This window comes from Trichechus manatus, unplaced genomic scaffold (assembly GCF_000243295.1).
Source record: "Trichechus manatus latirostris isolate Lorelei unplaced genomic scaffold, TriManLat1.0 scaffold00090, whole genome shotgun sequence".
Lineage (NCBI taxonomy): Eukaryota > Metazoa > Chordata > Mammalia > Sirenia > Trichechidae > Trichechus > Trichechus manatus.
Window position 1 is genome coordinate 2,329,982 of NW_004444026.1, and position 25,456 is coordinate 2,355,437.

A 25,456-nucleotide genomic window follows, 5' to 3' on the forward strand; every position below is an offset into this window, starting at 1 on the left:
AGCCAAAGATGGACCCTGGGCATGGGTGGCAGCACCCACTGCTGAGTCTGTTGGGACCTTTCTGCCCTCCAGAGAGGGCCATCGTCCAACTCTTCACTCTGCCATTCAAACCAACCCTATCCCGCATCCAATAATATTTCCAACTATACCGGGGCTAAGCCTTTGCTCTAGCCAAGGAGTATTTTTCTTATTGCCAAACCTGCCTTCCCTTATGCTCTCTTCTCTACTTTTGACAATCCTATCATTTATCCTCACTCGCTCACTTGTTCAATCAAAAAACATTAATTGAGGTCTGATTACCTGGCACTGTGCTAAAGGGGAAATACACACACACACACACACACACACACACACACAGGTTCTTCCACATGAAGTTTTTCCCAATTACTTATTGAAACAATTGTTTCATGTAATTGTAAACTCTTTGAGGGCAGGGATGATGTCTCCCTTTTTTCTCTCATTTGCCTAAAACAGGATTAGGAATCCATTGACCCCAGTGACCACTGGGGAGCTCTTCAGTTGTATAAGGGTGACACAAGAGCCAGACCTAATGACCTCACCCATGCTGAGCATAATCACAACTGCTAACATTTACATGTGTCCAATGTGCCAGGAGCCAAGCTATGTGCTTGACATACATGCTCTCTCTCAATCTTCCCAGGAGAGTTTTCTTCCTGACCAATCTCTACCAGTCTAAAGTGGTTCCACGACCCAAAAGTAGGGGAGGAGGGAGACAATTAGGTGGTTGCGTGGTTTGGAGAGTAAGGCTGTGTGGTGGGTGGTAAAGATTGAAGTAGTCTCCTTTTCGCTTTGGAGGAACTGGCAGGAGGTAAGAGAGTAGAAGAAATGGGCGGCGGGTTGAATCTTACCATGATAATAAGTCCAAGTCATTGTATGTAAAACTGTGACTTTCTGAGGAACTGGAAAACCAGGGGCAAGGATCCTCAAACCCTCCATAGAAACCCCTCCAGATACATGTGAGCAGAATATTTTAGAGCCAAGTGATTATCATTTTTCTGATTATTATTCTTGCAAATATTATTATTACTATAATTTATTGAGCACCTACTTTGCACAAAACATGCTTAATATATTATCATTTCTAATTGTCACAACAACCTTATAAGGCAGGTAATATTCCTGTTTTATAGGTTAGGAAACTAGAGGTTTAGTAGCTTGCTTAAGGTCATACAGCTAGTAAGAGTGATCTTCCACTAGAATTTACCATTAATCTCCTTTTAAAACAGCTTTATTGAGGTGTAATTGACTCGCAATAAATATAAGTTAAATGGTAAGTTCTAACATATGTAGGCACCCATGAAACCATCACCACAATGAAGATAGGGGACATTCATGACCCCCCTTGCAAAGGTTTCCTTATTCTTCTCTGTAATCTCTCCCCCGCGCCCCTTGTATTCTGCCCCATTCCCAGTCAATGACCGATCTGCCTTTGTCGCTATACATTAACTAGCATTTCCTAGAATTTTATATAAATGGAATCATACAGTATGTTCTCTTTTTTTGTCTGGCTTCTTTCACTCAGCCTCATTATTTTTGAGTTTCATCCACCTTGTTACGTGTATTAGTAGTTTATTCTTCTTACCGCTGAGCTGTATGATATAACACAGTTGGTGCATCCAATGGACATTTGGGTTGCTTCCAGTTTTGGATTATTACAAATAAAGCTGCTCGTCTGTATGGGCATATGTTTTCTTTTCTCTTGGTAAATACCTGGAAGTTTAATGGCTGGATCATATTGTAGGTATATGTTTATCTTTTTATCAAGGTGTTTTCCAAAGTGACTGTGCATTCCCACCATCAGTGTATGAAGCTTCCAGTTCCTCTAAATCCTCATCAGCACTTGGTGTGGTTAGCCTTTTTAATTTTAGCCATTTTAATGGATGTGTAGTAGTATCTGCTTGTAGTTTTAATTTGCATTTCCTTAATGACTAGTAAGGCTGAGTACCTTTTCGTGTGCTCATTTGCTATCTGTATATCTTCTGGGGTAAGGTTCTGTTCAAATCTTTTGCCCATTTCTTAAATTGGGTTGTTTTCTTATTATTGAGTGTTAAAAATTCTTTATATATTCTGGATAAAAGTCGTTTATCAGATTATTATTTGCCAATATGTCCTCCCACTGTGTGGCATACCTTTTCATTTTAAATTTTGATGAAGTATATTCATTAATTTGTTCTTTTATGGATTGTGTTTTTGATGTATCTAAGACATCTTTGCCTTTCCCAAGGTCTCAGAAGTTTTATAGCTTTAGGTTTTACATTTAATATATGATCTATTTGGAGTTAAAATTTGCATATGATGTGAGGTATGAATCCAAGTTCATTGTTGCATATGAATATCCAATGTTCTAGCATTCTTTGTTGAAAGATTGTCCTTTCTCCACTGAATTGACTGTATCTTTGTTGAAAATCAGTTGTCCTTATAAGTAAGGGTCTATCTCAGGAGTCTCTGTTCTGTTCCACCGGTTTATCTCTCTGTGTGCCAGTACTAGACTGTACTGATGACTGTAGCTTTGTAATAAATCTTCAAGTCAGTGTGAGCCCTCCAACTTTGTTCTTCTTTTTCAAAGTTATTTAGACTATTCTAGCTCCTTTCCATATGAATTTTAAATCATTTTGTTGATTTCTACAAAAAAGCCTGATGGGATTTTGATAGGGATTACATCAAATCTATGGATCATTTTAAGAAGAATTGATATCTTAACAATATTGAGTCTTCTGACCCATTAATAAATTATATGTCTACATTTATTTAGGTCCTTAATTTCTCTCAGCAATGTTTTGTAGTTTTCAATGTATAAGTTTTTCACCTCTTGTCAGATTATCTCCAAGTATTTCAGTTCTATCAATGCTACTGTAAATGGTATTGTTTTTTAATTTCAACTTTCAATTATTCATTACTAGTATATAGAAATTAAGTTGATTTTTATATATTGAAATTGTATCCTGTAACCTTGCCAAACTCACTTATTAGCCCTTTTTTTTTATATGTTCCATTGGATTTTCTACATGGGTGATCGTGTCATTTGTGAGTAGAGACAGCTTTACTTCTTTCTTTCCAATTTGGTTGCCCTTCATTTCTCTTACTTGCTTTATTGTACTGGCTGGAACGCTAATGCAATGTTGAACAGAAGTGGTGAGAATAGACATCCTTGTCTTGTTACTGAATTTAGAGGGAAACCATTCAGACTTTCACCATTAAATGTGATGTTAGCTTTAGATTTTTTTGTACATGCCCTTTATCAGGTTGAGTGAGTTTCTTTATATTCCTACTTTGCTGAGAGTTTTTACTAGGAACGGAAGGTTGGGATTTGTTGAATACTCTTTCTGTAGCTATTGCAATGATTACATGCTTTTTCCTTTTAGTTTGTTATGTGGTGAATTATATTGCTTTAAGAATGTTAATGTTAAGAGTGGTTACTCTTGCATTTGTTGTATAAACCCCACTTAGTCATGATACATTATCATTTCTAGATATTGTTGGATTTGATTTGCTAAAATTTAGTTTATATTTTTTGTATGTATGTTCATAAGGGATATTGATTTGTAGCTTTCTTTTCTTGGAATGTCTTTGTTTTCTATGTCAGGATAATCCTGGTTTCATAGCTGAGAAGTAGTATCTCCTTTTCAGTTTTCTAAATGAGTTATTTCTTCTTTAAATATTTGGTAGAAATCACGAGTGAAGCCATCTGGGCCTGGAGTTTTCTTTTCAAGAATTTTTTTAACAACAAATTGAATTTCTTTAATAAATATAGGGCTATTCAGGTGATATATTTTCTTCCTAAGTAAGATTTGAGAGTTTGTGTCTTTCAAAGAATTTGTCAATTTCATCTATGTTTTTTAATTTATCAGAAAATTGTCATAATATTCCCTTATTATCTTTTTACTACCTGTAGAATCCATAGTGATGTTACAGCTCTTATTCCTGATATGGGTAATTTTTAATTTTTTTTTTTCTGATCAGCCTGGCTGGAAGCTTATCAATTTTATTGATATTTTCAAAGAACCAGCTTTCGATTTTATTGATTTTCTCCAGTGTTTTCCTGCTTTCAATGTCATTGATTTCCACTCTATTGTTGTTAGTTGCTGTTGAGTCAATTCCAACTCATGGTGATCCCATGTGTTACAGAGTAGAACTGTTCCATGATTTTTCTTGGTTGTAATCTTAACAGAAGCAAATCACCAAACCTTTTCTTCTATGGTATCGCTGGATCGGTTTGAAACACCAACCTTTAGTTCAGGAGTTGGGCACAAATATTGTGTCACCTAGGGACCTTGATTTCTACTTTGCTGTTGTTAGTTGCCATCAAGTTGGCTCCTGACTCATGGAGACCCCATGTTACAGAGTCAAACTGCTCCACAGGATTTTCTTGGCTGTGATCTTTATGGAAGCAGTTCACCAGTGTTTCTTCTGCAGAACTGCTGGGTGGGTTTGAGCCACCAACCTTTAGGTTAGTAGCCAATTACAAACTGTTTGAACCACCTAGCCTCCTGATTTTCACTCTAATTCTTATTATTTCATTTCTTCTACAAACTTTGGGTTTAATTTTCTCTCCTTTTCTAATTTCTTAAGGTGGAAGCTGAGGTCATTGACTTGAGAACTTTTTCTTTTCTAATGTAGACACTTAATGCTATAAATTTCTCCTTAAGTACTGTGCTAGTAGCATTCCACAAATTTTGATACCTTGCATTTTAATTTTCATTCAGGAAAAAAAATACTTTCTAATTTCCCCTTTGATCCATGGGTTATTTAGAAGGGTGTTATTTAGTTTTCAAATATTTGGGATTTTCCATATATCTGTTATTAGTTTCTAATTTAATTACATTGTGACCTGAGAACATACTTTATATGACTTGGATTCTTTTAAATTTATTGAGACTTGTTTTATGATCTAGAACACGGTCTATTGTGGTATATGTGCATTCTGCTGTTACTGGAATGTTCTATAAACACGAATTAGGTCAAATTGGATGATAGTGTTCAAATCTTCTATATGCTTAGTGATTCTTTTAGTTGTTCTATCAATTATCGAGAGAAGGGTATTGAAATCTCCCACTATAACTGTGTTTTTGTCTATTTCTCCTTGCCGTTCTCTCAGTTTCATGTATTTTGAAGTTCTATTATTAGGTGCTGTAATAATGCTAAACGTTTACATTTAGGATTGTTATGTTGGTGAGGAATATTGAATACATCACAGACTGCCAGAAGAATGAATAAATCTCTCTCGGAAGAAGTACAACCAGGATGCTCCTTAGACGTGAGGATGGGGAGACTTCATCTCACATACTTTGGACATGTTATCAGGAGGGATGAGTCCCTGGAGAAGGACATCATGCTTGGTAAAATAGAGAGACAGTGAAGAAGCAGAAGACCCTCAATGAGATAGATTTACACAGCTGCTACAACAATGGGTTCAAACATTGCAACCACCATGAGGCTGGTGCAGGAGCAGACAGGATTTTGTTCCATCGTACATAGGGTTGCTATGAGTCAGAACCAACTGGATGGCACCTAACAACAACAACAATGTTCTCCTGATGAACTGACCAATTAATCATTATGAAATTACTTCTTTTATCTTTGGTAATACCCTTTGTTCTGAAATCTACTTGTCTGATATTAACATAGACTCTTCAGCTTTCTTTTGATTAGTGATAGCAGGTTTTTATCTCTTCCAATCATTTTACTTTTAAGTTATTTGTGTCTTTATATTTGAAGTCATTTTTTGTAGGCAGCATATAGTCAGGCCTTAATTTTGTAGCCAGTATGACTGTCTCTGCCTTTAATTAGGGTATTTAGATCATTTATATTTAACAATGTTTTATTATTTTAGTGGTTGCTTTAGGGTTTATAGTATAAATATTTAACTCTATCTTGGGTGATATTATACTACTTGCATACACTATAAGAACCTTACAATAATATACTTCCATTTCTCCCTCCCAACTTTTGTGTTATTGGTGTCATACATTTTACTTTTACATATGTTGTAAACCCAGTATTACATTGCTATTACTTTTGTTTAAATATCCAATTATCTTTTAAAAATATTTCAATAATCAGAAAATAAATCTTACATATTTGTACTTGTAGTTAACATTTCTAGCCCTGTTGATTCCTGCATGTTGATCTATAGCTCTGTCTGGTATCATTTGCCTTTGGCCTAAAGAACCTTTTAAAAACATGGCCTGTAACATGGGTCTCCTGGTGATACATTCTTTCAGCTTTTGAATGTCTGAAAATATCTTAACTAATTAATTTTTAGGACATCTTCCATGGTTGTCTTTATTTTTGAATGTTATTTTTGCTGGGTATAGAATTCTAGGTTACATTAGAGATGTTGCTCTATTCTTCTTTAAAGATGTGGCCTGCTTTAAGAATGTTATTCCACTGTCTTTGGACTTGCATTGTTTCTAATGAGAAATATGATGTCATTCTTATCTTTATTCCTTTGTACATATTCCCCAACCCACCCCTGGTTGCTTTTAAGAGTTTCTCTTTATCACTGCTTTCGAACAGTTTGTTTATAATGCACTTTGGTGTAGTTGTTTTGTTTCCTGTGCATGAGGTTCATTGTAATTCTTTGATCTGTGTATTTACAGTTTTCATCAAATTTAGAAAAAAATGTGGCCATCATTTCTTCAAACACTTTTTCTGCCCCCTCATCCTTTCGGGACTATAATTGCACATATATCAGGTCACTTGAAATTGTCCGATAGCTCACAGATACTTTTTTATTATTTTATTTTCTCTCTTGTTTCATTTTGGAGAGTTTATATTACTATGCTGTCCAGTTCACTAATCTTCTGCATGATTCCCTGTTTTTTGCTGTCTGGTGCCCAATGCGTTGAAACTGTTGTTTCATACATTTTGCTCATTTTTTTGTCATTTCAAGCAAGAAGGTATATCCAGTCCATGTTACCCCCATCTTGGCCAGAAATGGAAGACCTGCATGCATCTTGACCAGCCCCTCTGATATGGCCAGATGACAATTCTGTCCCTCCTGGGAATCTCAGTAAGACTTGAAGAAGACTAGGAGAATGTAGCTCTGTTGGCCACAGAAGATCTGAGGCTCATTCTTGGGTATCCTTTGTGACTTTTTCACTTCATAACTACCATGGTGTTCACTTTAAAGACATTTCATCCAGATAAAAATGTGTCCATGTAGTGAGCACATACCCACCCTCTGCCAGAACTTCTTTGCTTATGTTCACCCTGGAGCTCCTAAATATTGGTAACAGTATTTAGACTGCATTCATGGATGTTCCCTGTAAGTTTCCAGAGGACCCCACACATCCATCCACACCCACACAAGCTTGGATCTGGGGCTGAAAGTGACCGTAATCCTGGTGCTGGTGGGGGCTACTATTAAACTGGAGCAATGCTCACTAAGGCCCAAACACATCCTTGTGAGGAACATCTGCTAGGGGTGAACCAGACCATAATAAGCTCTACTAGGTTGAGTTTCATTAGTGCCCCATCTATTAGTCCCATGAGGCCCTGCTATACCTGGCTCACTAGCCTGTCCCTCAGTCTAGCCTGGAATTCCATTTTGGGGAAATCAGGTAAAAGGGCAACTATACATATTGCTTTGGGGAAGAGCACAGTCAAAGGGTTCTTCCTCCTCTCACAGCTTTGCTAATCTCCCTCGCCAGGTCTCTCCTCAACTCAGGTTGTCACTCTGACTCTCTGCTAATTCACATGTGACGACTTTCCTTTATTATTTAATGTCAGTAGCAAGCTGGACAAGGGTTGGACAGACAACCTGGCCTCAGACAGGAAACACACTTCACTAGTCTTATTCATTGAGAGTTGATTTAAATAAAACACATTTTATTTCCAAGTAGACACTAATATGTGTCCAATTCATCTGTCAAATCAAATGGAGCCAAATAGCATGGGTATGCAATGTCCATCTTTTATATGAGAAATCTCTTCTGTTTTATTTTCGGGAACATGCTATATATATTTTTTGCTTTATAGGCAATTTTTTTCTTCATGTTTATTTCAAGGCCCCCAGAGTAGCTCCCTCCCATGCAGGAGAAGCAAACTGGCTTTTTGATTTAAATCCCCTTCTGCTCTGGCCAATCCAGGTATATATGGCAAGAAGAGTCACAAGGGAAGGAAAACAGACCTAGGGTTTCTAGTTCCCTGACACCAACTGCTTTTCTTAGACCCACAGGAACTCAGAGCGACAAATTACTGCCCCTAGTCCCTGTGGCTTCAATAACGAGGCTTTGACAAGCAGAGAAATGAGGTACAGCACAAAAGAGCCAAGGTGATGACTGTGACCATCAGTCTAGAAGGGCTAGGCTGGCACCAGGACATGTTATCACATGACCCTGCCCAGGAGAAAGCCAGACATGCTGCAGGGGGATGCTATTTCTTCACCCTTATATCTTTGATTTTTCCTGCCTCTTTCTTTCCAGACCAGAAGGGCACCCAGGCATGGGATGGTCTTCCTGGGACACAGAAGAGGGCATGAAAACACACAGAAGCCAATTCTGGGGTCTAGAAAGGCAGAGTGGACCAAGTTGGGCATCTATTTATGAGTGTCAGCTCTAGGTTGTCAGTGGGGTGCACAGTGTGGGTGTAGCCTGTGTCTATCGGGATACTTGGACTGAGAAGGGGGCTCAGAAGGGGCTGATGAGGTTGGACAGAGAAGCCAGGAAGTATAGAAGTGTTCAGTTTGTGTCAGTATCAAATCAACAAATCAGGGAGAGGAATCCTTAGAAAACTTAAGCTAGATCATGTCACTCTTTTGCTCAAAACCCTCCTATGGCTTTCCATCACACTCCCAGTAAAAATCAATGTCTTTTTGATAATCTATAGGAGCTGCCTTCTGCTGCCCCTCTGACTTCCTCTCATGCCTCTTCTACTCCCGTACTCTGCTCCAGCCTCTCTGTTCTGTGAACATGCCAGGCATGCCCCCTGCCTCAGGGCCATTGTACTGGCAGTACTCTGAATTGCTCTTTCTCTAGATATTGACATGACTCACTCCCTCATCTCCTTCAAGTCTCAAACACTACCCACTCGCACCACACACTATTTAATACCCACAATCCTAGCACTCTTGATCCCCCTTACCTAATTTTATGTTTTGCCACACTTCCTATCACCTGTTAGCACATTACATAATTCAACTACATATTATGCTGTTGTCTGGCTATTCTAATAGCATGTCCAAGAAGGCAGAGTTTTTTTTGACTGTGTGAGAACTTTCTGATCTCCCATGCCTAGAACAGTGCCTAGCATGTAGCCAGTGGTCAAAATAATTTGTCGAATGAACTGGCCAGCCAAAACAGAGCACTTCTCATCCCGTCCTGAAGCACACTGAGACACAGTCCTACAGAGATATGTATAACACTGTTGAAGCACTACAGTTTCTAGGTCTGACAGGAGCTGTGAGTCCTATGCTCAATGAAAGACTTCCACAAATGCCTAGGTCCATAACTACCTTGTTTATACTCATGCAATTCTAATGGCACGTCCTATAGGTACATAACCGTGGCTCAATAAAAACTTGCTAATTTGACTTTACTGAAACAGCACTGGAGTCATTAAAAAACCCAACCAAACTGGTTGAAGTGGCAAATGTTGTTATATATATTTAACCACCACCACCACCACAACAAAATAAAACAAAACCCAACAAAGTGATCAATTATCACATAGGGAAGAAATGTCTTGTTACATGGGTTTCCCAAAGTTTGCAGCATTCCTCAACTGCGTGGCCTTTTCTCCACTGTGAAAGGGAGTTGGCCTACTTAGCACTCCTTGAAATGTTCAAGCCAGGTGCCCTGAGGGGAGGGTCTATGAGGTGGACCACTGTCTTGGAGCCCTTTACGGTAGATTTGAAGAGTGAGCAGTGCATAGTGTACAACCAGGACAAGGAGGCACAACAACAGACCCCTGGGCACACACACGCACATACATGGATGCCCACAGACACAGCCATGAGACTGGGTGGAGGGAAAAGGGTTAGGAGTCTTTCATGACATGCATCTGTTGGAGGCTGATGGCTCTTGACACCTGGCGGAGGTGGAGACAGTGGAGACAGGCAGTGTAAGAGAATGAGCAAACTAGAGGTCAAGATGAGGTCAGAGGTAGAAGAGCGAGGAGACAGGAAATGACTGACATAAGATGAGCCCTGCACCCAGTGGCACTGGATGGCATGTTTCAGGAGACACAAGACACAGGAGAGAGAGAAGTGTGAGGGGCTCGGCACGCACAGACTCCACCTGGCTGGGAGTCTCCCAGCAGAAAGAGGTCCAATGCCCAGTCCCACCTAGAACCCACCACTGTCATTCCTTCTGGCCTGCTGGTGGTCAGGTGCACTGGACAACAGTGTACGTGTGCATGGCCTGGAAAGTCCGTTAAAACTGGAACTTGGGGAGCATAACATCATGATGTAGTTGTCCAGGGTGACATATTAAGCCCCAGAGGAAGTTGTTTCACAGAATTAAAGTACTTTCTTTCAAGCTCTGTAAGGAATCTTGGGGATCTCATCCTACCTCCTAATTTTAGAGGAGACGACTTAGTCACGTAGGGAGTTGGCCAGAAAGACGGGACTAGAACCCAGGCCTCCTAAGTCCCAGACTCATGCTTTTCCCACCACAGTGAACTGATGTTGAAGTGAGACCTCTGCTCTGTGTCTGTACCCACTGGTTAGAGAGTGAGGACCAGGAGAGGGAGCAGGTGAAGGGGAGGGAGTGGGAAGCACCCAAGCCCCAGTGCCTTCATGGGACTGGCTACTTCCACTGCTGCTTTAAGGAGAGCTGTCCTCAACCAGAAGCAACAGCAGTAGGGGGCTGGGGGCAGAGGTCAGGATTCCCTAGACCTCTTCTCCTCGGGCCAGGTCACACTGGAAGCTCCATATTATGCTGAACCACAACAAAAAGAGTGAGAGGTAAGAGGTGGAAAGAAAAAAGGGAGAGAGAAAACGAGACTGGACTTAGAGAAAAGTAAACCTCTAAGCCTCACAGAAGTGGCCACAAGAGGATTTTTTAAACACCATCCACCTAATCTACATCAGGCCTTGGGCAAGAATCCCCAAGCTTTTTTCTTCTCAGTCTTTGGGTGTTTAAAGTGAGATATTACATGGTTGTGATTGTTTATTTTTCAGATGGGGACACTGAAGCCTCAAGAGGACCCACACCTTGTTCAGAGCTATACAGAGAGCTCATAGACACGCAGGGGCAAGAGTCTAACCTGTTGCCCCAGGGTCAAGCTCTTACCTGCTACACCAGGCCCTACTGGGACCCCAGCCTGGTCGCTGATCGTCAGGGAGCCTCTCTCACATGATTACAGAGGTAGGAGGCACTGACGAGGACGCCAACCTTCACAGGCGTGCACAGCCTGCCTCCCTCACTCACCTCTGCTCACCTGGGAGTTAGGTACGGATAGACCTCCCACCAACGGGAGAGACAACCTCAAGGGATAAAATCTCGTGTAAAGGGAGACTTCAAGTGCTGGCTCCTGGAAGGCAGGGCCCAGCTCTAATCTCACCTCATTCCAGAAGACACTCACCATTCATCTGAGCGGGTGACAAGGAGTAGTCCCGGATGGTGTACCGCTGCTCTGGTCTCAGATAGTGGCCTTGTCTGCCAGGGCCCTCCAACATGTTCAAAATCTCACTCCGGTCAATGTTCCTCAGGGCTGTGTAGAGAGTTTCCACTGCCAGGGAGCAGACAAGAACAGGCACTTGGGGAGTGAACTCTTATTATTCTAGGGCAGCAAGGGAATGTTGAATGGGCTCTGAAAGTTAGGCCAGGAGGGGAGGATGTGAGAAAGGAGATGGTTTATATTTTCAGAAGATGGAGGCAACCCCTCTCTGGTCAGAATCAAAATGAACTGCCTCTTTGGAGTTTTTTTTTTTTAAACACTTTAACAGATTTTTTTTCCAAAGGCTAACAATGGCCAATTTTAAAGCATGGAAAGCTTGTTTCTGTAATCTGAGAGGAGTACTTCAAGAAAACAAGGGTGAGAAGGATTGGATTCTTTCCTTCTGAAATGCTTGGTCCTTGCCAGTTGATTTGGGATGCAAATGTAAACACTCAATTTCCTTTTAGTGTTTTTTGGGTATGGGAGTTTGGTTGGGGAGGAGCTGAAAAGATAGTGAGAGACAAATCTTTCCTCCAGGTCGGAGAAAAAGATGCCCCTGTAAGAATGAGAATTGCTTCAGATGGACTGGGCTGTTCCATACTCTATCCTGAGAAGACTGTATTCATTTATTTGAGAAATTCAAAGGGAAGACTTCAAAGATGAGAGTCACACACCCTGTATAATCTAGGGTTATATAATCTAGGGGTCCTGGTGCAATTTTTATCTTATTCTAACCATGGGAGAAAGATTGAGGCCAAGAGTGTGGTAACTTGGTAGGACTGGCTAGAAGACCTAGTGACCCTGAGGTGTGTGTACATACAGTGTGTGTGTGTTATGGGTTGAATTGTGTCTCCTAAAAATATGTGTTGGAATCCTGATCCTGTGGATTTAATCCCATTTGGGAATAGGGTTTTCTCTGTTATGTTAATGAGGCCATGTCAGTATAGGGTGTGTCCTAAACCTAATCACTTCTAAGTGATATAAAGAGCAGCCTAGACACAGAGCTACACAAACACAAATGGGGTAAGAGAGATGCTACATGAAGATCACCAAAGAACCAAGGATTGTCAGCTACCAGAAGCTGAGATAGACAAACAAGGACCTCACCCTAGAGCCACACTCTAAATTCGGACTTCTGGCCTCCAGAATTGTGAGAAAATAAATTTCTGTTCTTTAAAGCTACGCACTAGCAATACTTCTGTTACAACAGCACTAGGAAACTAAGACTGTGTGTGTGAGAGAGAGAAAGAGAGACGTATTGATTGATTCCCAAAAGGCCAACATGACAAATGGAATTAGAAGGAAGAACTTCACTGGTAAAGAGTAGGTCCTAGCACACGCTTTGGAAAGAGAAGCTTTCCTTAGCTTCAGGGTACTGACTGTTTGCATCGTGTCCTTCACGGGCGACCCAGAAGTTCAACAAGGCTGCACTCTGTTCCAACAAAGAGTCGGGATTTTCTATGCGGATCCTGTCGATGTCTTCTTCACTGAACTGCAGCTCCCGGGCCAACTCTGCAAGCAAAGAACCAAGTATCAGATGTGAGCCAAGCCATAGATCCTACCCAGCTCTGCTCAAGCTCATAAGCCAGCCGTTGTGGAGTAGGGGTTGTTGGAAGGGGAGTACAGGCAGTTCAAGAACAGTTCTCTTTTGGATTTGATGTTTCTTCTTACCAAGAAATACTAGGTGAAATGCAATCACTGACATCCTTGCATCCTCAGAAAATGGGGTGGGGACAGGGGTGCTCAATAAATAGTCGTTGAATGAATGAATGGCCTTTCTCTCCATTCCATCAAACATGAGATGATAAGACTGAGCCTCAGCAAGGTTAGCAATTTATCCAAGGTCACAGGACAAGTTAGTATGAGAGCTAGGAGTGAACTGAGTCTGCCAATTCCCACTCCAGTGCTGTTTATCCCATTTATACTCATGTTTATACAAGATGTCACTCCCTTTCCCCCAAGAATCAATTATAACGGGAATACATTTAGGTAACTCTGTGTTTCTGTATTTACATTTCCTCAGGGGAAAGGCATTATTTGCATTTAAAATGCAAATAACAAATTACCATCTAAATGCAAGGTACTAACATGGAATGTTAGCTCTTTCCCTCCCCACTCCCCATTATTTTTATTGTTATATCTCACTGGTGCTTTAGAACGGAAAACAGCATCAGAGTCTAATTTCAAGGATGAGGAAGATCAGAGGGAAAGCAATAGGGAGAATCAGAACAGGCGTGTACAACACACACATACACACACACCAAGAAGCGGCAATAAACAGTTGCCGTTGAGTTGATCCCATCTCGTGATGACTCCATGCATGTCAGAATAGTACTGTGTCCCATAGGGTTTTCCATTATTTTCAATGACTTTTCAGAAGTCAACGATTTTTCAAAGATTTTTCTTCCAAGCTGCCTTGGGTGGACTTGAACCAGCAACCTTTTGGTTAGCAGTCGAGTGTGTTAATCATCTACACCACCCAGGGACACCTAAGAAGCAGCAATAGCTATGGTTTAAAGAATGAACTGTTCCTGAACTTCTGAGTGTGTGTCACACTGCCTTTCAGCAAGTTCTTGCTAAGGTTTCTGAATGTGTCTAAAGTGCTCTGCAGGGTGACTCAGTGGAGGGCATCCATTCATATAAAAAGTTAAAAAAGGGGGTGGAGGAGAGAACTAAGTTATAGGGCCAATAGTTGAATAGAAAAGCATTGTGAGCATTTTGATCTTTAAGTTCATTTTGCCCATCTGCCTCCCTTCAAATAAGATCTATCCCCATTGTTGATGGGACTTCTGGTAGACTTCAGTTATAGCTGAAGATTTTAATGAAAAAATTTGACTTTCCCTTTTCTTCTCTCCTCTCCTTCCACAAAGCCAGACTTTGGGGCAAGGCAATGTATAGTGTAGAGGGAGTAGGGAACAGTCAGCCGGGGGATGTTGTTTTGGTCTGTGTGCTTGTTTCTCTGGGCTGTGTTACTAACCAGCTATACATCAAGGTCAGTCTACTTAGGTGGATCTCCGTTTTCCCACGTGCAAAATGAGATGGACTAGATAAACCCTAAGGTCTCTTAGAATATCAAAAGTTGATGATTCGCTCCTACAAGGGAAAACCAAACAGAATCGAGGAGGGAGGGAGCATCTCCTTTCCACTGGCACCCAGGGCATGCTTGAGTAGCAGACCTATATGAGACCATCACAAATCAGATCCACAACAGAGGGGTGAAGAGAGGGTCAGAAATGCTTCCACCAGTGGCCCATTAAAGCAAGAGGGGGTATAGGGGGATACATGAAACAGACAAAGCACTTTAACAGCCCAAATTCCCACACTCACCGGTCCAGCTGTGGCCAAGGTGCTCTGATATAACAGCCATTTTCATGTCTGCTCGATCTATCCCACCTAGGAAACCTGGGGAGAAGCAGGAGATTTCATTTAGTAGCCTCGGCAGGACACAGCCTTGACAGGCATGAGGAATTGACAGCTGGTGGGTGCCCAGGTCATGCGATGAGCCTCAGTGTACCCTGGATTGATTGCTAAACCTGTAAAGGCCAGATAGGACCCCAGTCAAAGGTTCTACATGCTGTATCCATAGTGGGCTGAGTAAATCCACATCAGTGACAGAGCCCTTGATAAAACCTGTTGCCATCGGGTCGATTCTGATTCGTGCTGACCCAGGTGATACAGAGTAGAACTGTGCTCTGTAGGGTTTTCTTGGCTGTGATCTTTATGGAAGCAGATCATCAGGACTTTCGTTTGCAGTGCCACTGGGTGGGTTTGAACTACCAGCCTTTAGGTTAGTAGATGAGCTCAAACTATTTGCACTGCCCAGGGACCTAGCACCCTTGCCAGGAGGGGAAGTGATCTCATTCACAACTTTCTTGGAAAGAGAATGAGCACATATCATCATAAAGAGGTTTATACTCAGTGTTGATTTGCTGAGAATGCTGTATCTCAAGGCCAGGGGTGTCAACATACTTCTCCTATAATCAGCTCCGCTCTCCTGCAGAAGAAAGAAAAAGAAAGGGTGATTTGGGTTCTGGGCCGTTCCCTGGTCTTGAAGAAAGGGGATTTGAGCCCTTATGCTGTAGGAGTAGGGAATGATGACCCTGGTTTTGGTAAACAGGAGCTCCGTTTCTTTGGATGCACAGCAAAAAGAAGTAGAAGTGTGGAAAGAGGTGGAAGTAAAGGAATGTTGCTGAAGTTCACATATTTTATTAATAATAATAATGGCAAACTTTTGTAGCACTTATCATGTGTGAGGCCCTGTGTAGTACCTATGCGGTAGGTGCTATTATTATTCCCATTTCTTCGATGAGAAAACTGAGGCACTGAGAAGTAAATTTCCCAAGGTCACCGAGCTGGTGGAGCTGGGGTTTGAACTCAAAACCATGCTTGGATTCCTGTCTGCTCAAAAGACCCAATTCTGATATTGTTCCCAGAGCGGAGGCTTAGCCCCTGGCACGGGGAAAAGCACCCGGATGCTTGCCCAAGAGATCGTCTTTTGAAACAGAAGTTGGTTCACTGTGGTCCTCAGAAAAAAAAAGAGAATCTGAGTCATGAGCGTGTGAACGTAAGCTGGCTTCTTTTCTACTTTAGCATGGAAGGCTAATGATTAGCAACGAAACACCAACAATAAAAAGACATGGAAACACGATGATCACTCCAAAGTCCCTCGTACAGGTGGTGACTCTGATACTCTTACAAATATCAATAAATGAACATACTTGGTCAAGAGTCTTTTGCTGAGCTCAAAAACTTAGTTGTTTTCAGGGCTGAGGACACCAGGTTCCCTTCTTTTGAGGGCCTGGCCCCCTGGGGGAGATGAGCAAGTAAATGGAAAAGAGGCTTGATAAAAGCTACTAAATGGCCAGGTAACCTTGAGCAATTCAGAACCTGTTTCTAAGCCTCTGAGGCCTCAGACGAGGGAAGCCAAAGAAGATGCATTTAAGTTCCTTCTAACCTTCCCATCCTAGAGAGGTCAGGCCCCACAATGTGAACATGCATATCCTCCTCTGACACATGGTTTGCTCTTCAGGTCACATGACCAAAGCTTGACTTAACTTTGCATAAAGGGCCTGGCAAGTTTTCCCTGCTAAGCCACAGACAAATGTCCAGAGGCGAGCAAAGAACCTTTCCGTACCTCGAGGAATTCAAATGCAGCTTCTCAATAGGGAGAAGCCCTTTGGAAGTGCTCGACCTGGCATCTGTTTTGAGACATACTTAGGGGATCCCATCTCTGGCTGAGGGTCCTCATCAGGTGGACCAGGCAGCTCACCTTGGTGCAGGGGGGCATGGTGATGTTCAAGTGGCAGAGAATCTGTGGGGTGTCCTCATACTTCATTGCCTTGCGCAGAAATGACAAGGACCCTCCTGGTTCTCGACTGCTGTCCCGCACCTAAATTCAATCACACAAAAGAAAGATTCAGGGATCTGTTTTATAGGCCACCAGGCTGGTTGGTTTAGGGATTTCTGCCTCTCAAACTTTCTAGACCCAGGCAAGAGGTCAGCAAGGGATGCTGGCACCTTTACAGGTACGGCCAAACGGTTCTCCTGAAAGGCATGGAAGTCGAAGCTTCGCTGCTGGGCAGCTTTTTTGACTGGTATCAAGTTCCCAAAGAGTTCCACAAATAGGGACATTCCTTCGAAAACCTGTAGGAAGGCAAAAGCAAATACAGCTTGTGAGGCAGAAACACCCAGTTAACCTACCTTTAAGCTTTGGCCGTTGCCTTCCCAAGATACACCCCTTCTACAGCTGGGGCACAAATGGCATGCTCTGAGAAATTCTACTATTTGTTTTGGAAAATGCTTTATTCCCAAGGTTATGATGAATGAAGCATGCTTCCTAACTTCAAAAGATTTTATAATAAGCAAGATCTCCACATATCTCTGTGAGGTTTATCCAGATTGCTATCAGAGTACTCTAGAAATCCACTAGGATGTTAGAACTTGGCTTCTAAAAATCTGGATCTGTTGTTATGGTAATCCAAAAATTTTCATTTATGAGAAGTGCTGGAAGGAACACGTTATATTTGAATCTCACTTATACTAATGATCCCAGATGTGTATATAATGCTTTCAACTGAGAAGAGATCATTAACTCATTTGATAGTTGAGGAAATTGAGCCCCAAAGAGAATAAGTGCCTTGCCTACTTAGTGCCCGAGACAGGATTAGAACCAAGGCTCAGAGCTCCAGCCCTGTGCTCTTTCTACTGCAACTTTCCTTTAGAAGACCCAGCATAGACTCTGAGGCCACAGTTCTGGAAAGGTCCTGGCATATTACACAATTTAACGTGCGTGGGTATCCTGGGACCAGTAACAGGTTCAAATCTAGTCCCAATTTCTTTATTCACATCATAATCCAGCCCTCTCACCTGCTGCCCCAACTGAGCACTATCAAAACCCTAGCATAGCAGTTAAAGGTGTGGATGCTGGGGTCAGACTACTCGGACAAATCCTTTCTCTACCATTTACTATTTGTGTGACCTTAAGCAAGTTACTTTACTTCTCTCAGCCTCAGTTTCCTCATCTGTAAATTGGGGATAATAAAAGCAGACAGTTATGAGAATTAAATGAGCTTAGCCAGTAAAGCCCTTTTATGAGTACCTGGTAGCTAAGAGCTCAATAAATGTCAGCTCATCATCACAAATCACAGGCTCTGCTGCTTGTCCTCAGATATACTCGTTAACTTTCCTCACTTTTCTCAAAGGTTCTTCAGGATCTTTCTCAAGAAGAGAATCAGATACATTCTAGAAACCCTCTCCGCTACAGAGCTAGGGTTTTTCTGACTACACTGGGTCACCATGTACACTGAGAGTACCGCTGTCCTAGCTCAGAGGTTCTGTCTCAGCGTGAGAAGCGAGGAAGGCCTGTGAGTGCCCGGAACAAAGGGAGCCGGGAGCGGTACCTCGATGTCCCTGCTCCGGGCCACCTCAACAAAGTTCTCATGTTGCTCCAGGGTCTTGTCCACTCTATCATCTGTCATGCAGTAGCAGTGTAGCCGTCCTTCTTGGGTGTCTTTCATCTTGGCAAAGACGACAAACTTGGCCATATAGGGCACCGCGGCAAGCTCCTTGTACAGCGCAGTGGCGAAGTTCACAGCCTCAGCAGTCCGAGGACAGTCTGACAGCCAAAACCTAAAAAGGGAGGGCTTATTATAAACTGGGATCCCTGGGTGGTGCAAAAGGTTAACGCACTCGGCTGCTAACCACAAGCTTGGAGGTTCAAGTCCACCCAGAGGCATCTTAGAAAAAAGGCCTGGCGATCTACTTCTGAAAACTTAGTCATTGAAAACCCGATCGAGCACAGGTCTACTCTGGCACACATGGGGTTGCCGTGAGTCAGAACTGACTTGACAGTGATAGGTTTAATTATAAAGCGTATTCCTAACGGCCTGATGGAGCACTTCACTTCCACCCAGACGGGAGTTATCTATCTGTGAGTCTAACACTCCTGGTGGCTCAGAAAGGCTTCCTCTAAGTGGAGAGGGGCAGCAAAGGAGCCTCAGGGTGGGCCGGCTGGAGCATGAGGAAGGCTACCCTGCGGGGGCAGCACTGGCCCCCATAATCTGGGGCCTGGGAGCACCAGGCTGGCCTAAGACAGCATCTCACTTGGCAGAGACGTTGGTGGTGAAGTTGGCGCACTCGTTGGCATATACCAGCTTGGTTGTGCCTGTTATATCTTCCCATACGGCTTCATCTGTTCCTCCTGCAACAGGAACAGAAATAAGGCTGAGGGATCATCTTCAGAATGGGCACACGTAAACGCTAAGGACTGAGCGTGCAAAGGCAGAGATGGGAACATCTGGCTGAGGCTCACTCGGTCTATGGCTCTGAGCACACCTTATTCTCTCACTCTCTCCTTCTCCTGCTAGCAATTTGCAGCAGCCCCTTCTCCTCAGGGTCAGGGAGCTCTTACACAGGGGCATGGACTTTTATTCAGATGCATCGTCCCTCCATGTCTTCCAAGAGCACACAGGCCCAGAGGAAATGAACAGAATGAGGAGATGGTGGTTTCCCCTCCTCCTGCCTCCCCCACCCCAGTGTCTGCTGGAAGGAGCCGGGTCCCAGAGAAGACAGGTCAGAGGCAGCAGGGGCACTCTCACCAATGACACTGCAGAGCAGACGCAGGCTGGTGGTGTCCCCCTCCCCGCTGTCCCGAGGGTTGTCTGTCCACGAAGGAGGGAGCGGGATCCGAAGCCCTATGGGACGGTGGAACTTGCGGCGCCGTGGCTCCACAGTGACAATGGGGCTGAAGGTGGCCTGGTTGCCCAGGAGTTTGGAGACTAGCTCATCGGGTACGGGCTGGGCCTGAGGAATGTCAAAGGTAGGATGCTCAGCTCCAGAACAGGAGAGGAGCTTGTCGGACAGGACACAGGAGGCAGGCACCGTCATCCGCAAGGGGACAGTGGGGTCTGTCTCTCCACAGGGCCAAGGCTCTTCTCAGGGTCTCCACTACTACTGTTCTTGTCCCTGGTCCCAGCTCTCACCACATCTATTTATTGTGCTCACTGCAAGGCCTGCCCGAGTTCTGGTGTCACCGCCTAGCTTTGCTCTCTCGTCTCTTCTCCCCTTTGCCCTGCTGCTTCCCATTGCTAGGACATCACCACCTCTGCTCTGCCTCGCAGTCTGTCCCAGGAAGGCATACGGAGCGCCCTCATGCTGAGCACAGCTGGCCATGTAGTGTGATGTGCTATCAGGGGCTTTTTGCCACTTAATAGGGAATGTCCTGCTGCATCTCTACTCCCACCCAACTTTCTTTCGAGCCTGAAGACCAGCTCTCTCACTGTAAGATTAAGGACAGCAGTGTGAGGACGTCATGGGAATGAGGGGCAGGCTTCCTGAGGATGGCAAGTCCTTCCACCCTCCATGCACTCCAAGTGGGTGGGGGTTCCAGCTGGCCTGGGGGTGTGTCACCTGCAAAATCAGCTTCACTTTCTTGGTGACAGCATTTTCTGGGAACGTTGCCTGCACCAGGGGGACCAGCTTGCTCTTCAGAGAGCCCCCCTCAGGGCTGATGATATCGGAGTCCTGGCAGAGCCGAGACATGACCACGAAGTACAAGGGGAAGCTTTCGGTGATGACACGGCAGACTCTCTTCCTCTCCAGCTCTTCCAGGCTGTCCAGCTCTGTAATCACACAGTGAGGCCCACCCCCATCGGTCACTCTGCATGCACAGGCTTAGCTCCACTGTGTGTCCCCAGAGCCTCTTCATCCTTGACTGGATGTATGCGCCCTCCCCCGGCAGCCAGCAGTGGGGAGAGAGGCTGACGGCCCGGAGAGAGAAACCTCTGGGACCAGATCAGTCAAAGGTGCTGAGGGCTGCAGGCAAGGGCCGAGCACCCACTCAGATGTACCTAGGCTCCTGGAGCTTGGCCAAATGGGGCCATTTCTAGCCTTTAAGGGTCCCCCAGACTCCAGGCAACCCCAACAGCCAATCCCAAAAGTGTAACCCCAAACCCCATATTCCTGGAGGAGGAGCACCCTGCCCTGGAATCCGCGCAGCTCATCACCTTCATCCAGTCCGTTGAGAATCTGATCCAGGTAGCTCTCTTCTTGGGGGTTGATATGCTCCTTCCACACGGAGCCATTTTCACTCCTCAGAATCGCCAGCTCTCGATCCCCACGGCCGTGGGAGGCGAAGTGAGGGATCTCCACAACCACAGGGCTAGGGCAGGCCAGAGCAAACAATGGAGGAGGGAAGAGTAGGCGGCGCAGGGCAGTCAGGCTGCTGCCTGGAGGGAGGGGTCCTGCAGTCACAGTGGGGGCCCCACCTACTGGCAGGTCCCTACAGTGGAATGTGCCAGCCCCTCTCGCTTGCCATCAGGCTCCAGAATGCCAGGAAGGGTGGGCTCAGCCTCATTTCACAGAGGACGCTCTCTCTGCTCATGGCCTTGCAGTCAAACAACACTGCCCTTGGCCTGATACTGGGAACCTGTCTGCCACGGTTAGACAGGTAAGCTAATCTCTCTGAGCCTCAGCTTCCTCATCTATAAAATGGGGATAATACCATTAACTTTGGAGGACGGCTTTGAGAATCACATTTAAAACGTGAAAGCGCTCTGCAGACTGCTTTACAAATGGCAGATGCAAACACGGAGGTGGGACAGGAGAGTAGACAGAGGCGGGCAGGCAGGGCCCCTGCTCGAGACCTGCCTGGAACACTACACCCTACTGTGCTTGAAGGGTGAAAAAGCTCCAGGTTTGCTGCAGAAAAGATGAGGAGGAATCGGCTCTGAAGCCCCTTAATCTTGTTTTGAGGGCACTGCTACAGGGACTGCCTTCTAGTAAGACTATTTTAGTGCTTAAATAATTAACCTCTTGGGAGCCTCCCAAGCAAACCTGTCTTCTACTCCATTTCTACCTACAGTGTCACACCAAGATTCGAGGGTATGGAGCTCCACTCGGATATGAACCCTCCAGTATTTCTAGGAAAAGGTGGTGAAAGGGGACTAAAGCTCCCAGTTCTGGTTCCCCGTCCAGCACAGCAGAGGAATAAGAGGGGCTCCGGGGTTCGCCTCTCCCTCTGCCCTGCGGCTAGGGTTCTGGGCATTGTTGCGGGGGCAGCAGCAACGGGACCTGTGCGGCAGGAACAGGTTAGAAGCACATCTTGCACATGCACACCCAGCAAGAGCAACCTCTCACCCCAAGAAGTGGATCCCCGTGGGCCCCAGCGCAATGATCCTGCTGGCCAGGCCCTCCGACTCGGCCAGCGGGGGTGGTGTGCTCAGCTTCTGGGGCAGCCTGACCAGGCGGCAGGTGATGCGCATGGGCGAAGGAAAGGTCCGGCGCGGGATCGCTACCGTTAGGTGGTTTTGACGATTTCCTCTTTTGAAGCCTCCCCGGGCGTCAACCATGAAGCTCCCCAAAAACCTAGGAGCACAGACAGATCCACTTTGGGCTTCTACACGGCCCCTCTGAGACAGGGAGGGTGGGCAGCCCAGAGTCCTGTGTGTCCCCTGCACTCGGGTGGTGACTTACCCATCGCGGTGGACTGGGCTGGCCACTGGGCTGATGTTGTCTGAGGTCTCTGTGGCGGGGCTGCTGGGGATGAGTGAATCTTCATCATATTCTCCGATTGCCTGAGGAGGAGAGAAAAGGCCCTCCTATCCTTTCACCTCCTGGAGCGCAGGTGCTGGTCTCAGGCCAGCTGGGTATTGTGCCGGGGCTGAGGAGGCTCAGGAGCATCTCATTGCCAGAAACAAAGTGGCCCAATGGAGAAATTACTCCCGCGTACTCATCCACTGACCTTTCCATGACAGAACATTCTTGGAGTCTAAAAGGGAGCACAGGCATTTTCCTACCTTCATTGCCAATGCTTGGCTCAAGATCCAGAGAGAGATCTTTGAACCTTTATTTGGAACAGATGGAGCACGTCCACACTCTTTAACCTGGCTTTTGGGTCCTATACCCTCTGCACGCACTTGCTGACCTAGCCACCCCTTTCTCCAGTTACACCCCACTATGGAGCCTGTGCTCTAGGCAGATTGGTTTTCTCCCTAAAGCTGGCATTAAAACATCTGGGTTTAAATCCCTGCACTATCACCTACTAGTTATTTTGCTTAGGGTAAGCTACTTATGGAGTCCCTGGGTGTCGAAAATAGTTAATACATTTGGCCATTAACCAGAGGCTCCTTGGAAGAAAGGCCTGGCCATCTACTTTTGAAAAATCAGCCATTGAAAACACTATGGAGCACAGTTCTACTCTGACACACATGGGGTCGCCGTGAGTCAGAATCAATTCCATGGCAACTTTTTTTTTAAGCTACTTTTCCTGTAGGCATTTGAGATACAAGAGGTGAATAAAACAAGGCCCCTGTCCTTGTGAAACTTTCCATTTCCTCATTGGTAAAATGGAAGTTTCCTACCTCCCTGTAACATTGTACATACAGGGATATGGGGCTGCCTTGCACAGAGTCTTGTCCCTCACAAAGACTCATGAAAGCCAGAAGGACCTGAATCTGGTCCTGGTACCTTCCAGGTTTATTCTCAACTCTGCTCTCACTCATGCCTTCCAGAATGCCCTGTGGCTCTCCTTAGCTAGTCCAATCCCATCCATTTCTTACGTCTCACTGCATCTGTGAATCCTTCCTATTGACACTAAACTCCCTTCTCTAAACTCTTAAAAGGAACATACACCACACAATTTAGCACTTCATTATTCACCATGCTGTTGTTCTTTTCTAATTGGTTTCATGTACCCAAGTCCACTCTTCCCAGTTAGACCATAAGTTCCTATGTATCCAGGTATCCAGGTATTACGTCTTATAGCCCTCCTCTGTTTCTGATAGAATCTAGCCCCATACAGGACACATAGTAGGGTCTGCTGACTTGAGTTAATGACTTAAGCAAAGAGTTGGAGAGAATGGTTTGGTCAAGGAACAACAGGACACAGGTCCACCTGGTGGGGTTCTTCTCAGTCTCATTGGCGGGAATCCAGAGAACATGCCCCAGCAGTAACAGGGCCATATTTGACCACATCTCCCAAATGCCACCCTGTGGCACCAATGTTGATCATGATAATATATCCTCACATGGAATGGCTGATCAGACAGCTCCAAAGACGGCTTATCCCTGTGAGCCATTTACAGGTCCAGGGGTATCCTTGCTGCTTTCAGACATATAGGCCTTTGGTGACAAGGGGGAAATCAACCTTAGCTAGAAAACAGACACGCCTTAAGCTATCAGCCTTAGAGTAGTCATGTCCAACCTTTTGGGGATTGTAACACCATACTGCTTTCTTTTTTCCCTAAAAAATTCCTTTGCCCTGGAAAAAAGTGCCAGATGGCATAAAATTAAACTAGGGGGAAAGAAATTGTTTTAAAACATTCGTGTGTGAGTGTGTGTGTGTGTGTGTGTGTGTGTGAGAAATTCAGGTAGCATCCTGGGAAGCCACAATATAGGGTACTAGAATGAATAATACCCCGCATTTGGAACAGCTCTCTGACATCACTTTTATATCTGTACTGGCCTTTTAAGCTCCCAATGACTCCTTGAGTGAAGTGAGGCAGAAATTGCTGCCTTTTTATAGATGTCAAAGAAAAGCACAGGAGGTATGTGGCTTGCCCAGAGCTTCACAGCAGGTGCAGGCTGCAGCCGGAGTGGACCTCTAGCTTCACTACACCTGCCTCAGGTAGGGCTTCCTCCCCAGCACCATGACCTCTAGTCTCCGTATGTGCAGAAAGCAGGTGCTCAGGGGTTGTGGTTGTGAGAACATGGGCTTCAAAGCCAGAATTTCTGGTGTCAGTTCTCTGTTTCCCTGGACAGGGTTACTGACTTTCACATACCCCTTAGGCTCTCTGATGCTCATATCACGAACGTCTGGGATCATAATAATCATACAGACAGCACTGGGGGCTACAGAAAACACATGGGATCATGGATCTGAAGGGACTCTATAAATGCTAAAAGCTTTTCAGCTGTTAACTCCTATCACTGCGCTACACGTCATCTCAAGCAATCACTGTCTTGGGCCACTCACTGCACATAAGAAGGGAAGAGAAATGATGCTTCTTACCTGCTCCTGCTCATCCATTCTTAACAGCACTGCCTCAGGTGTGACATAAGGAATCTTCGGAATGGCTGGGGATTCCATCCTGCGTACCAAGAACATTGGGAAATCAAAGGGGTGACCCTTCTAAGTGGCCCCTATCGTTCATGGAAGGCCTAAGTGAAATGCCTCTGTACCCCTATAATAATCTGTCCAATCCCATGTTCCTCTCTGCATTCTGAGCCTCCCATTCGTACATGTAGCACAATTATTCCTCTTCCATGTGCTGGCCATTCTCTTGACCTCACCTACAGACCCTTCCTTTTCCTCTTTTCTGCTCCTAAGCCCAAATGT

General features: G+C 44.7%; 1 protein-coding gene across 1 annotated transcript in view; it reads right to left on the bottom strand.

Annotated features, from left to right (window-relative positions):
• The window catches only part of LOC101343621 (ankyrin-1), a 112,692-nt gene that overhangs the window by 13,729 nt on the left and 73,507 nt on the right, over nt 1–25,456 (bottom strand). The window contains exons 23-36 of the mRNA XM_023736696.1: nt 25,130–25,208; nt 22,594–22,694; nt 22,258–22,485; nt 21,126–21,280; nt 20,530–20,777; nt 19,719–19,923; nt 19,225–19,321; nt 18,522–18,750; nt 17,140–17,265; nt 16,892–17,011; nt 15,592–15,616; nt 14,950–15,024; nt 13,003–13,134; nt 11,548–11,694 (exon numbers count right to left, since the gene is read on the bottom strand). Of these exons, the coding sequence (XP_023592464.1) occupies nt 11,548–11,694; nt 13,003–13,134; nt 14,950–15,024; nt 15,592–15,616; nt 16,892–17,011; nt 17,140–17,265; nt 18,522–18,750; nt 19,225–19,321; nt 19,719–19,923; nt 20,530–20,777; nt 21,126–21,280; nt 22,258–22,485; nt 22,594–22,694; nt 25,130–25,208 (1,967 nt within the window). The remainder of the gene's footprint in view (nt 1–11,547; nt 11,695–13,002; nt 13,135–14,949; nt 15,025–15,591; nt 15,617–16,891; nt 17,012–17,139; nt 17,266–18,521; nt 18,751–19,224; nt 19,322–19,718; nt 19,924–20,529; nt 20,778–21,125; nt 21,281–22,257; nt 22,486–22,593; nt 22,695–25,129; nt 25,209–25,456) is intronic.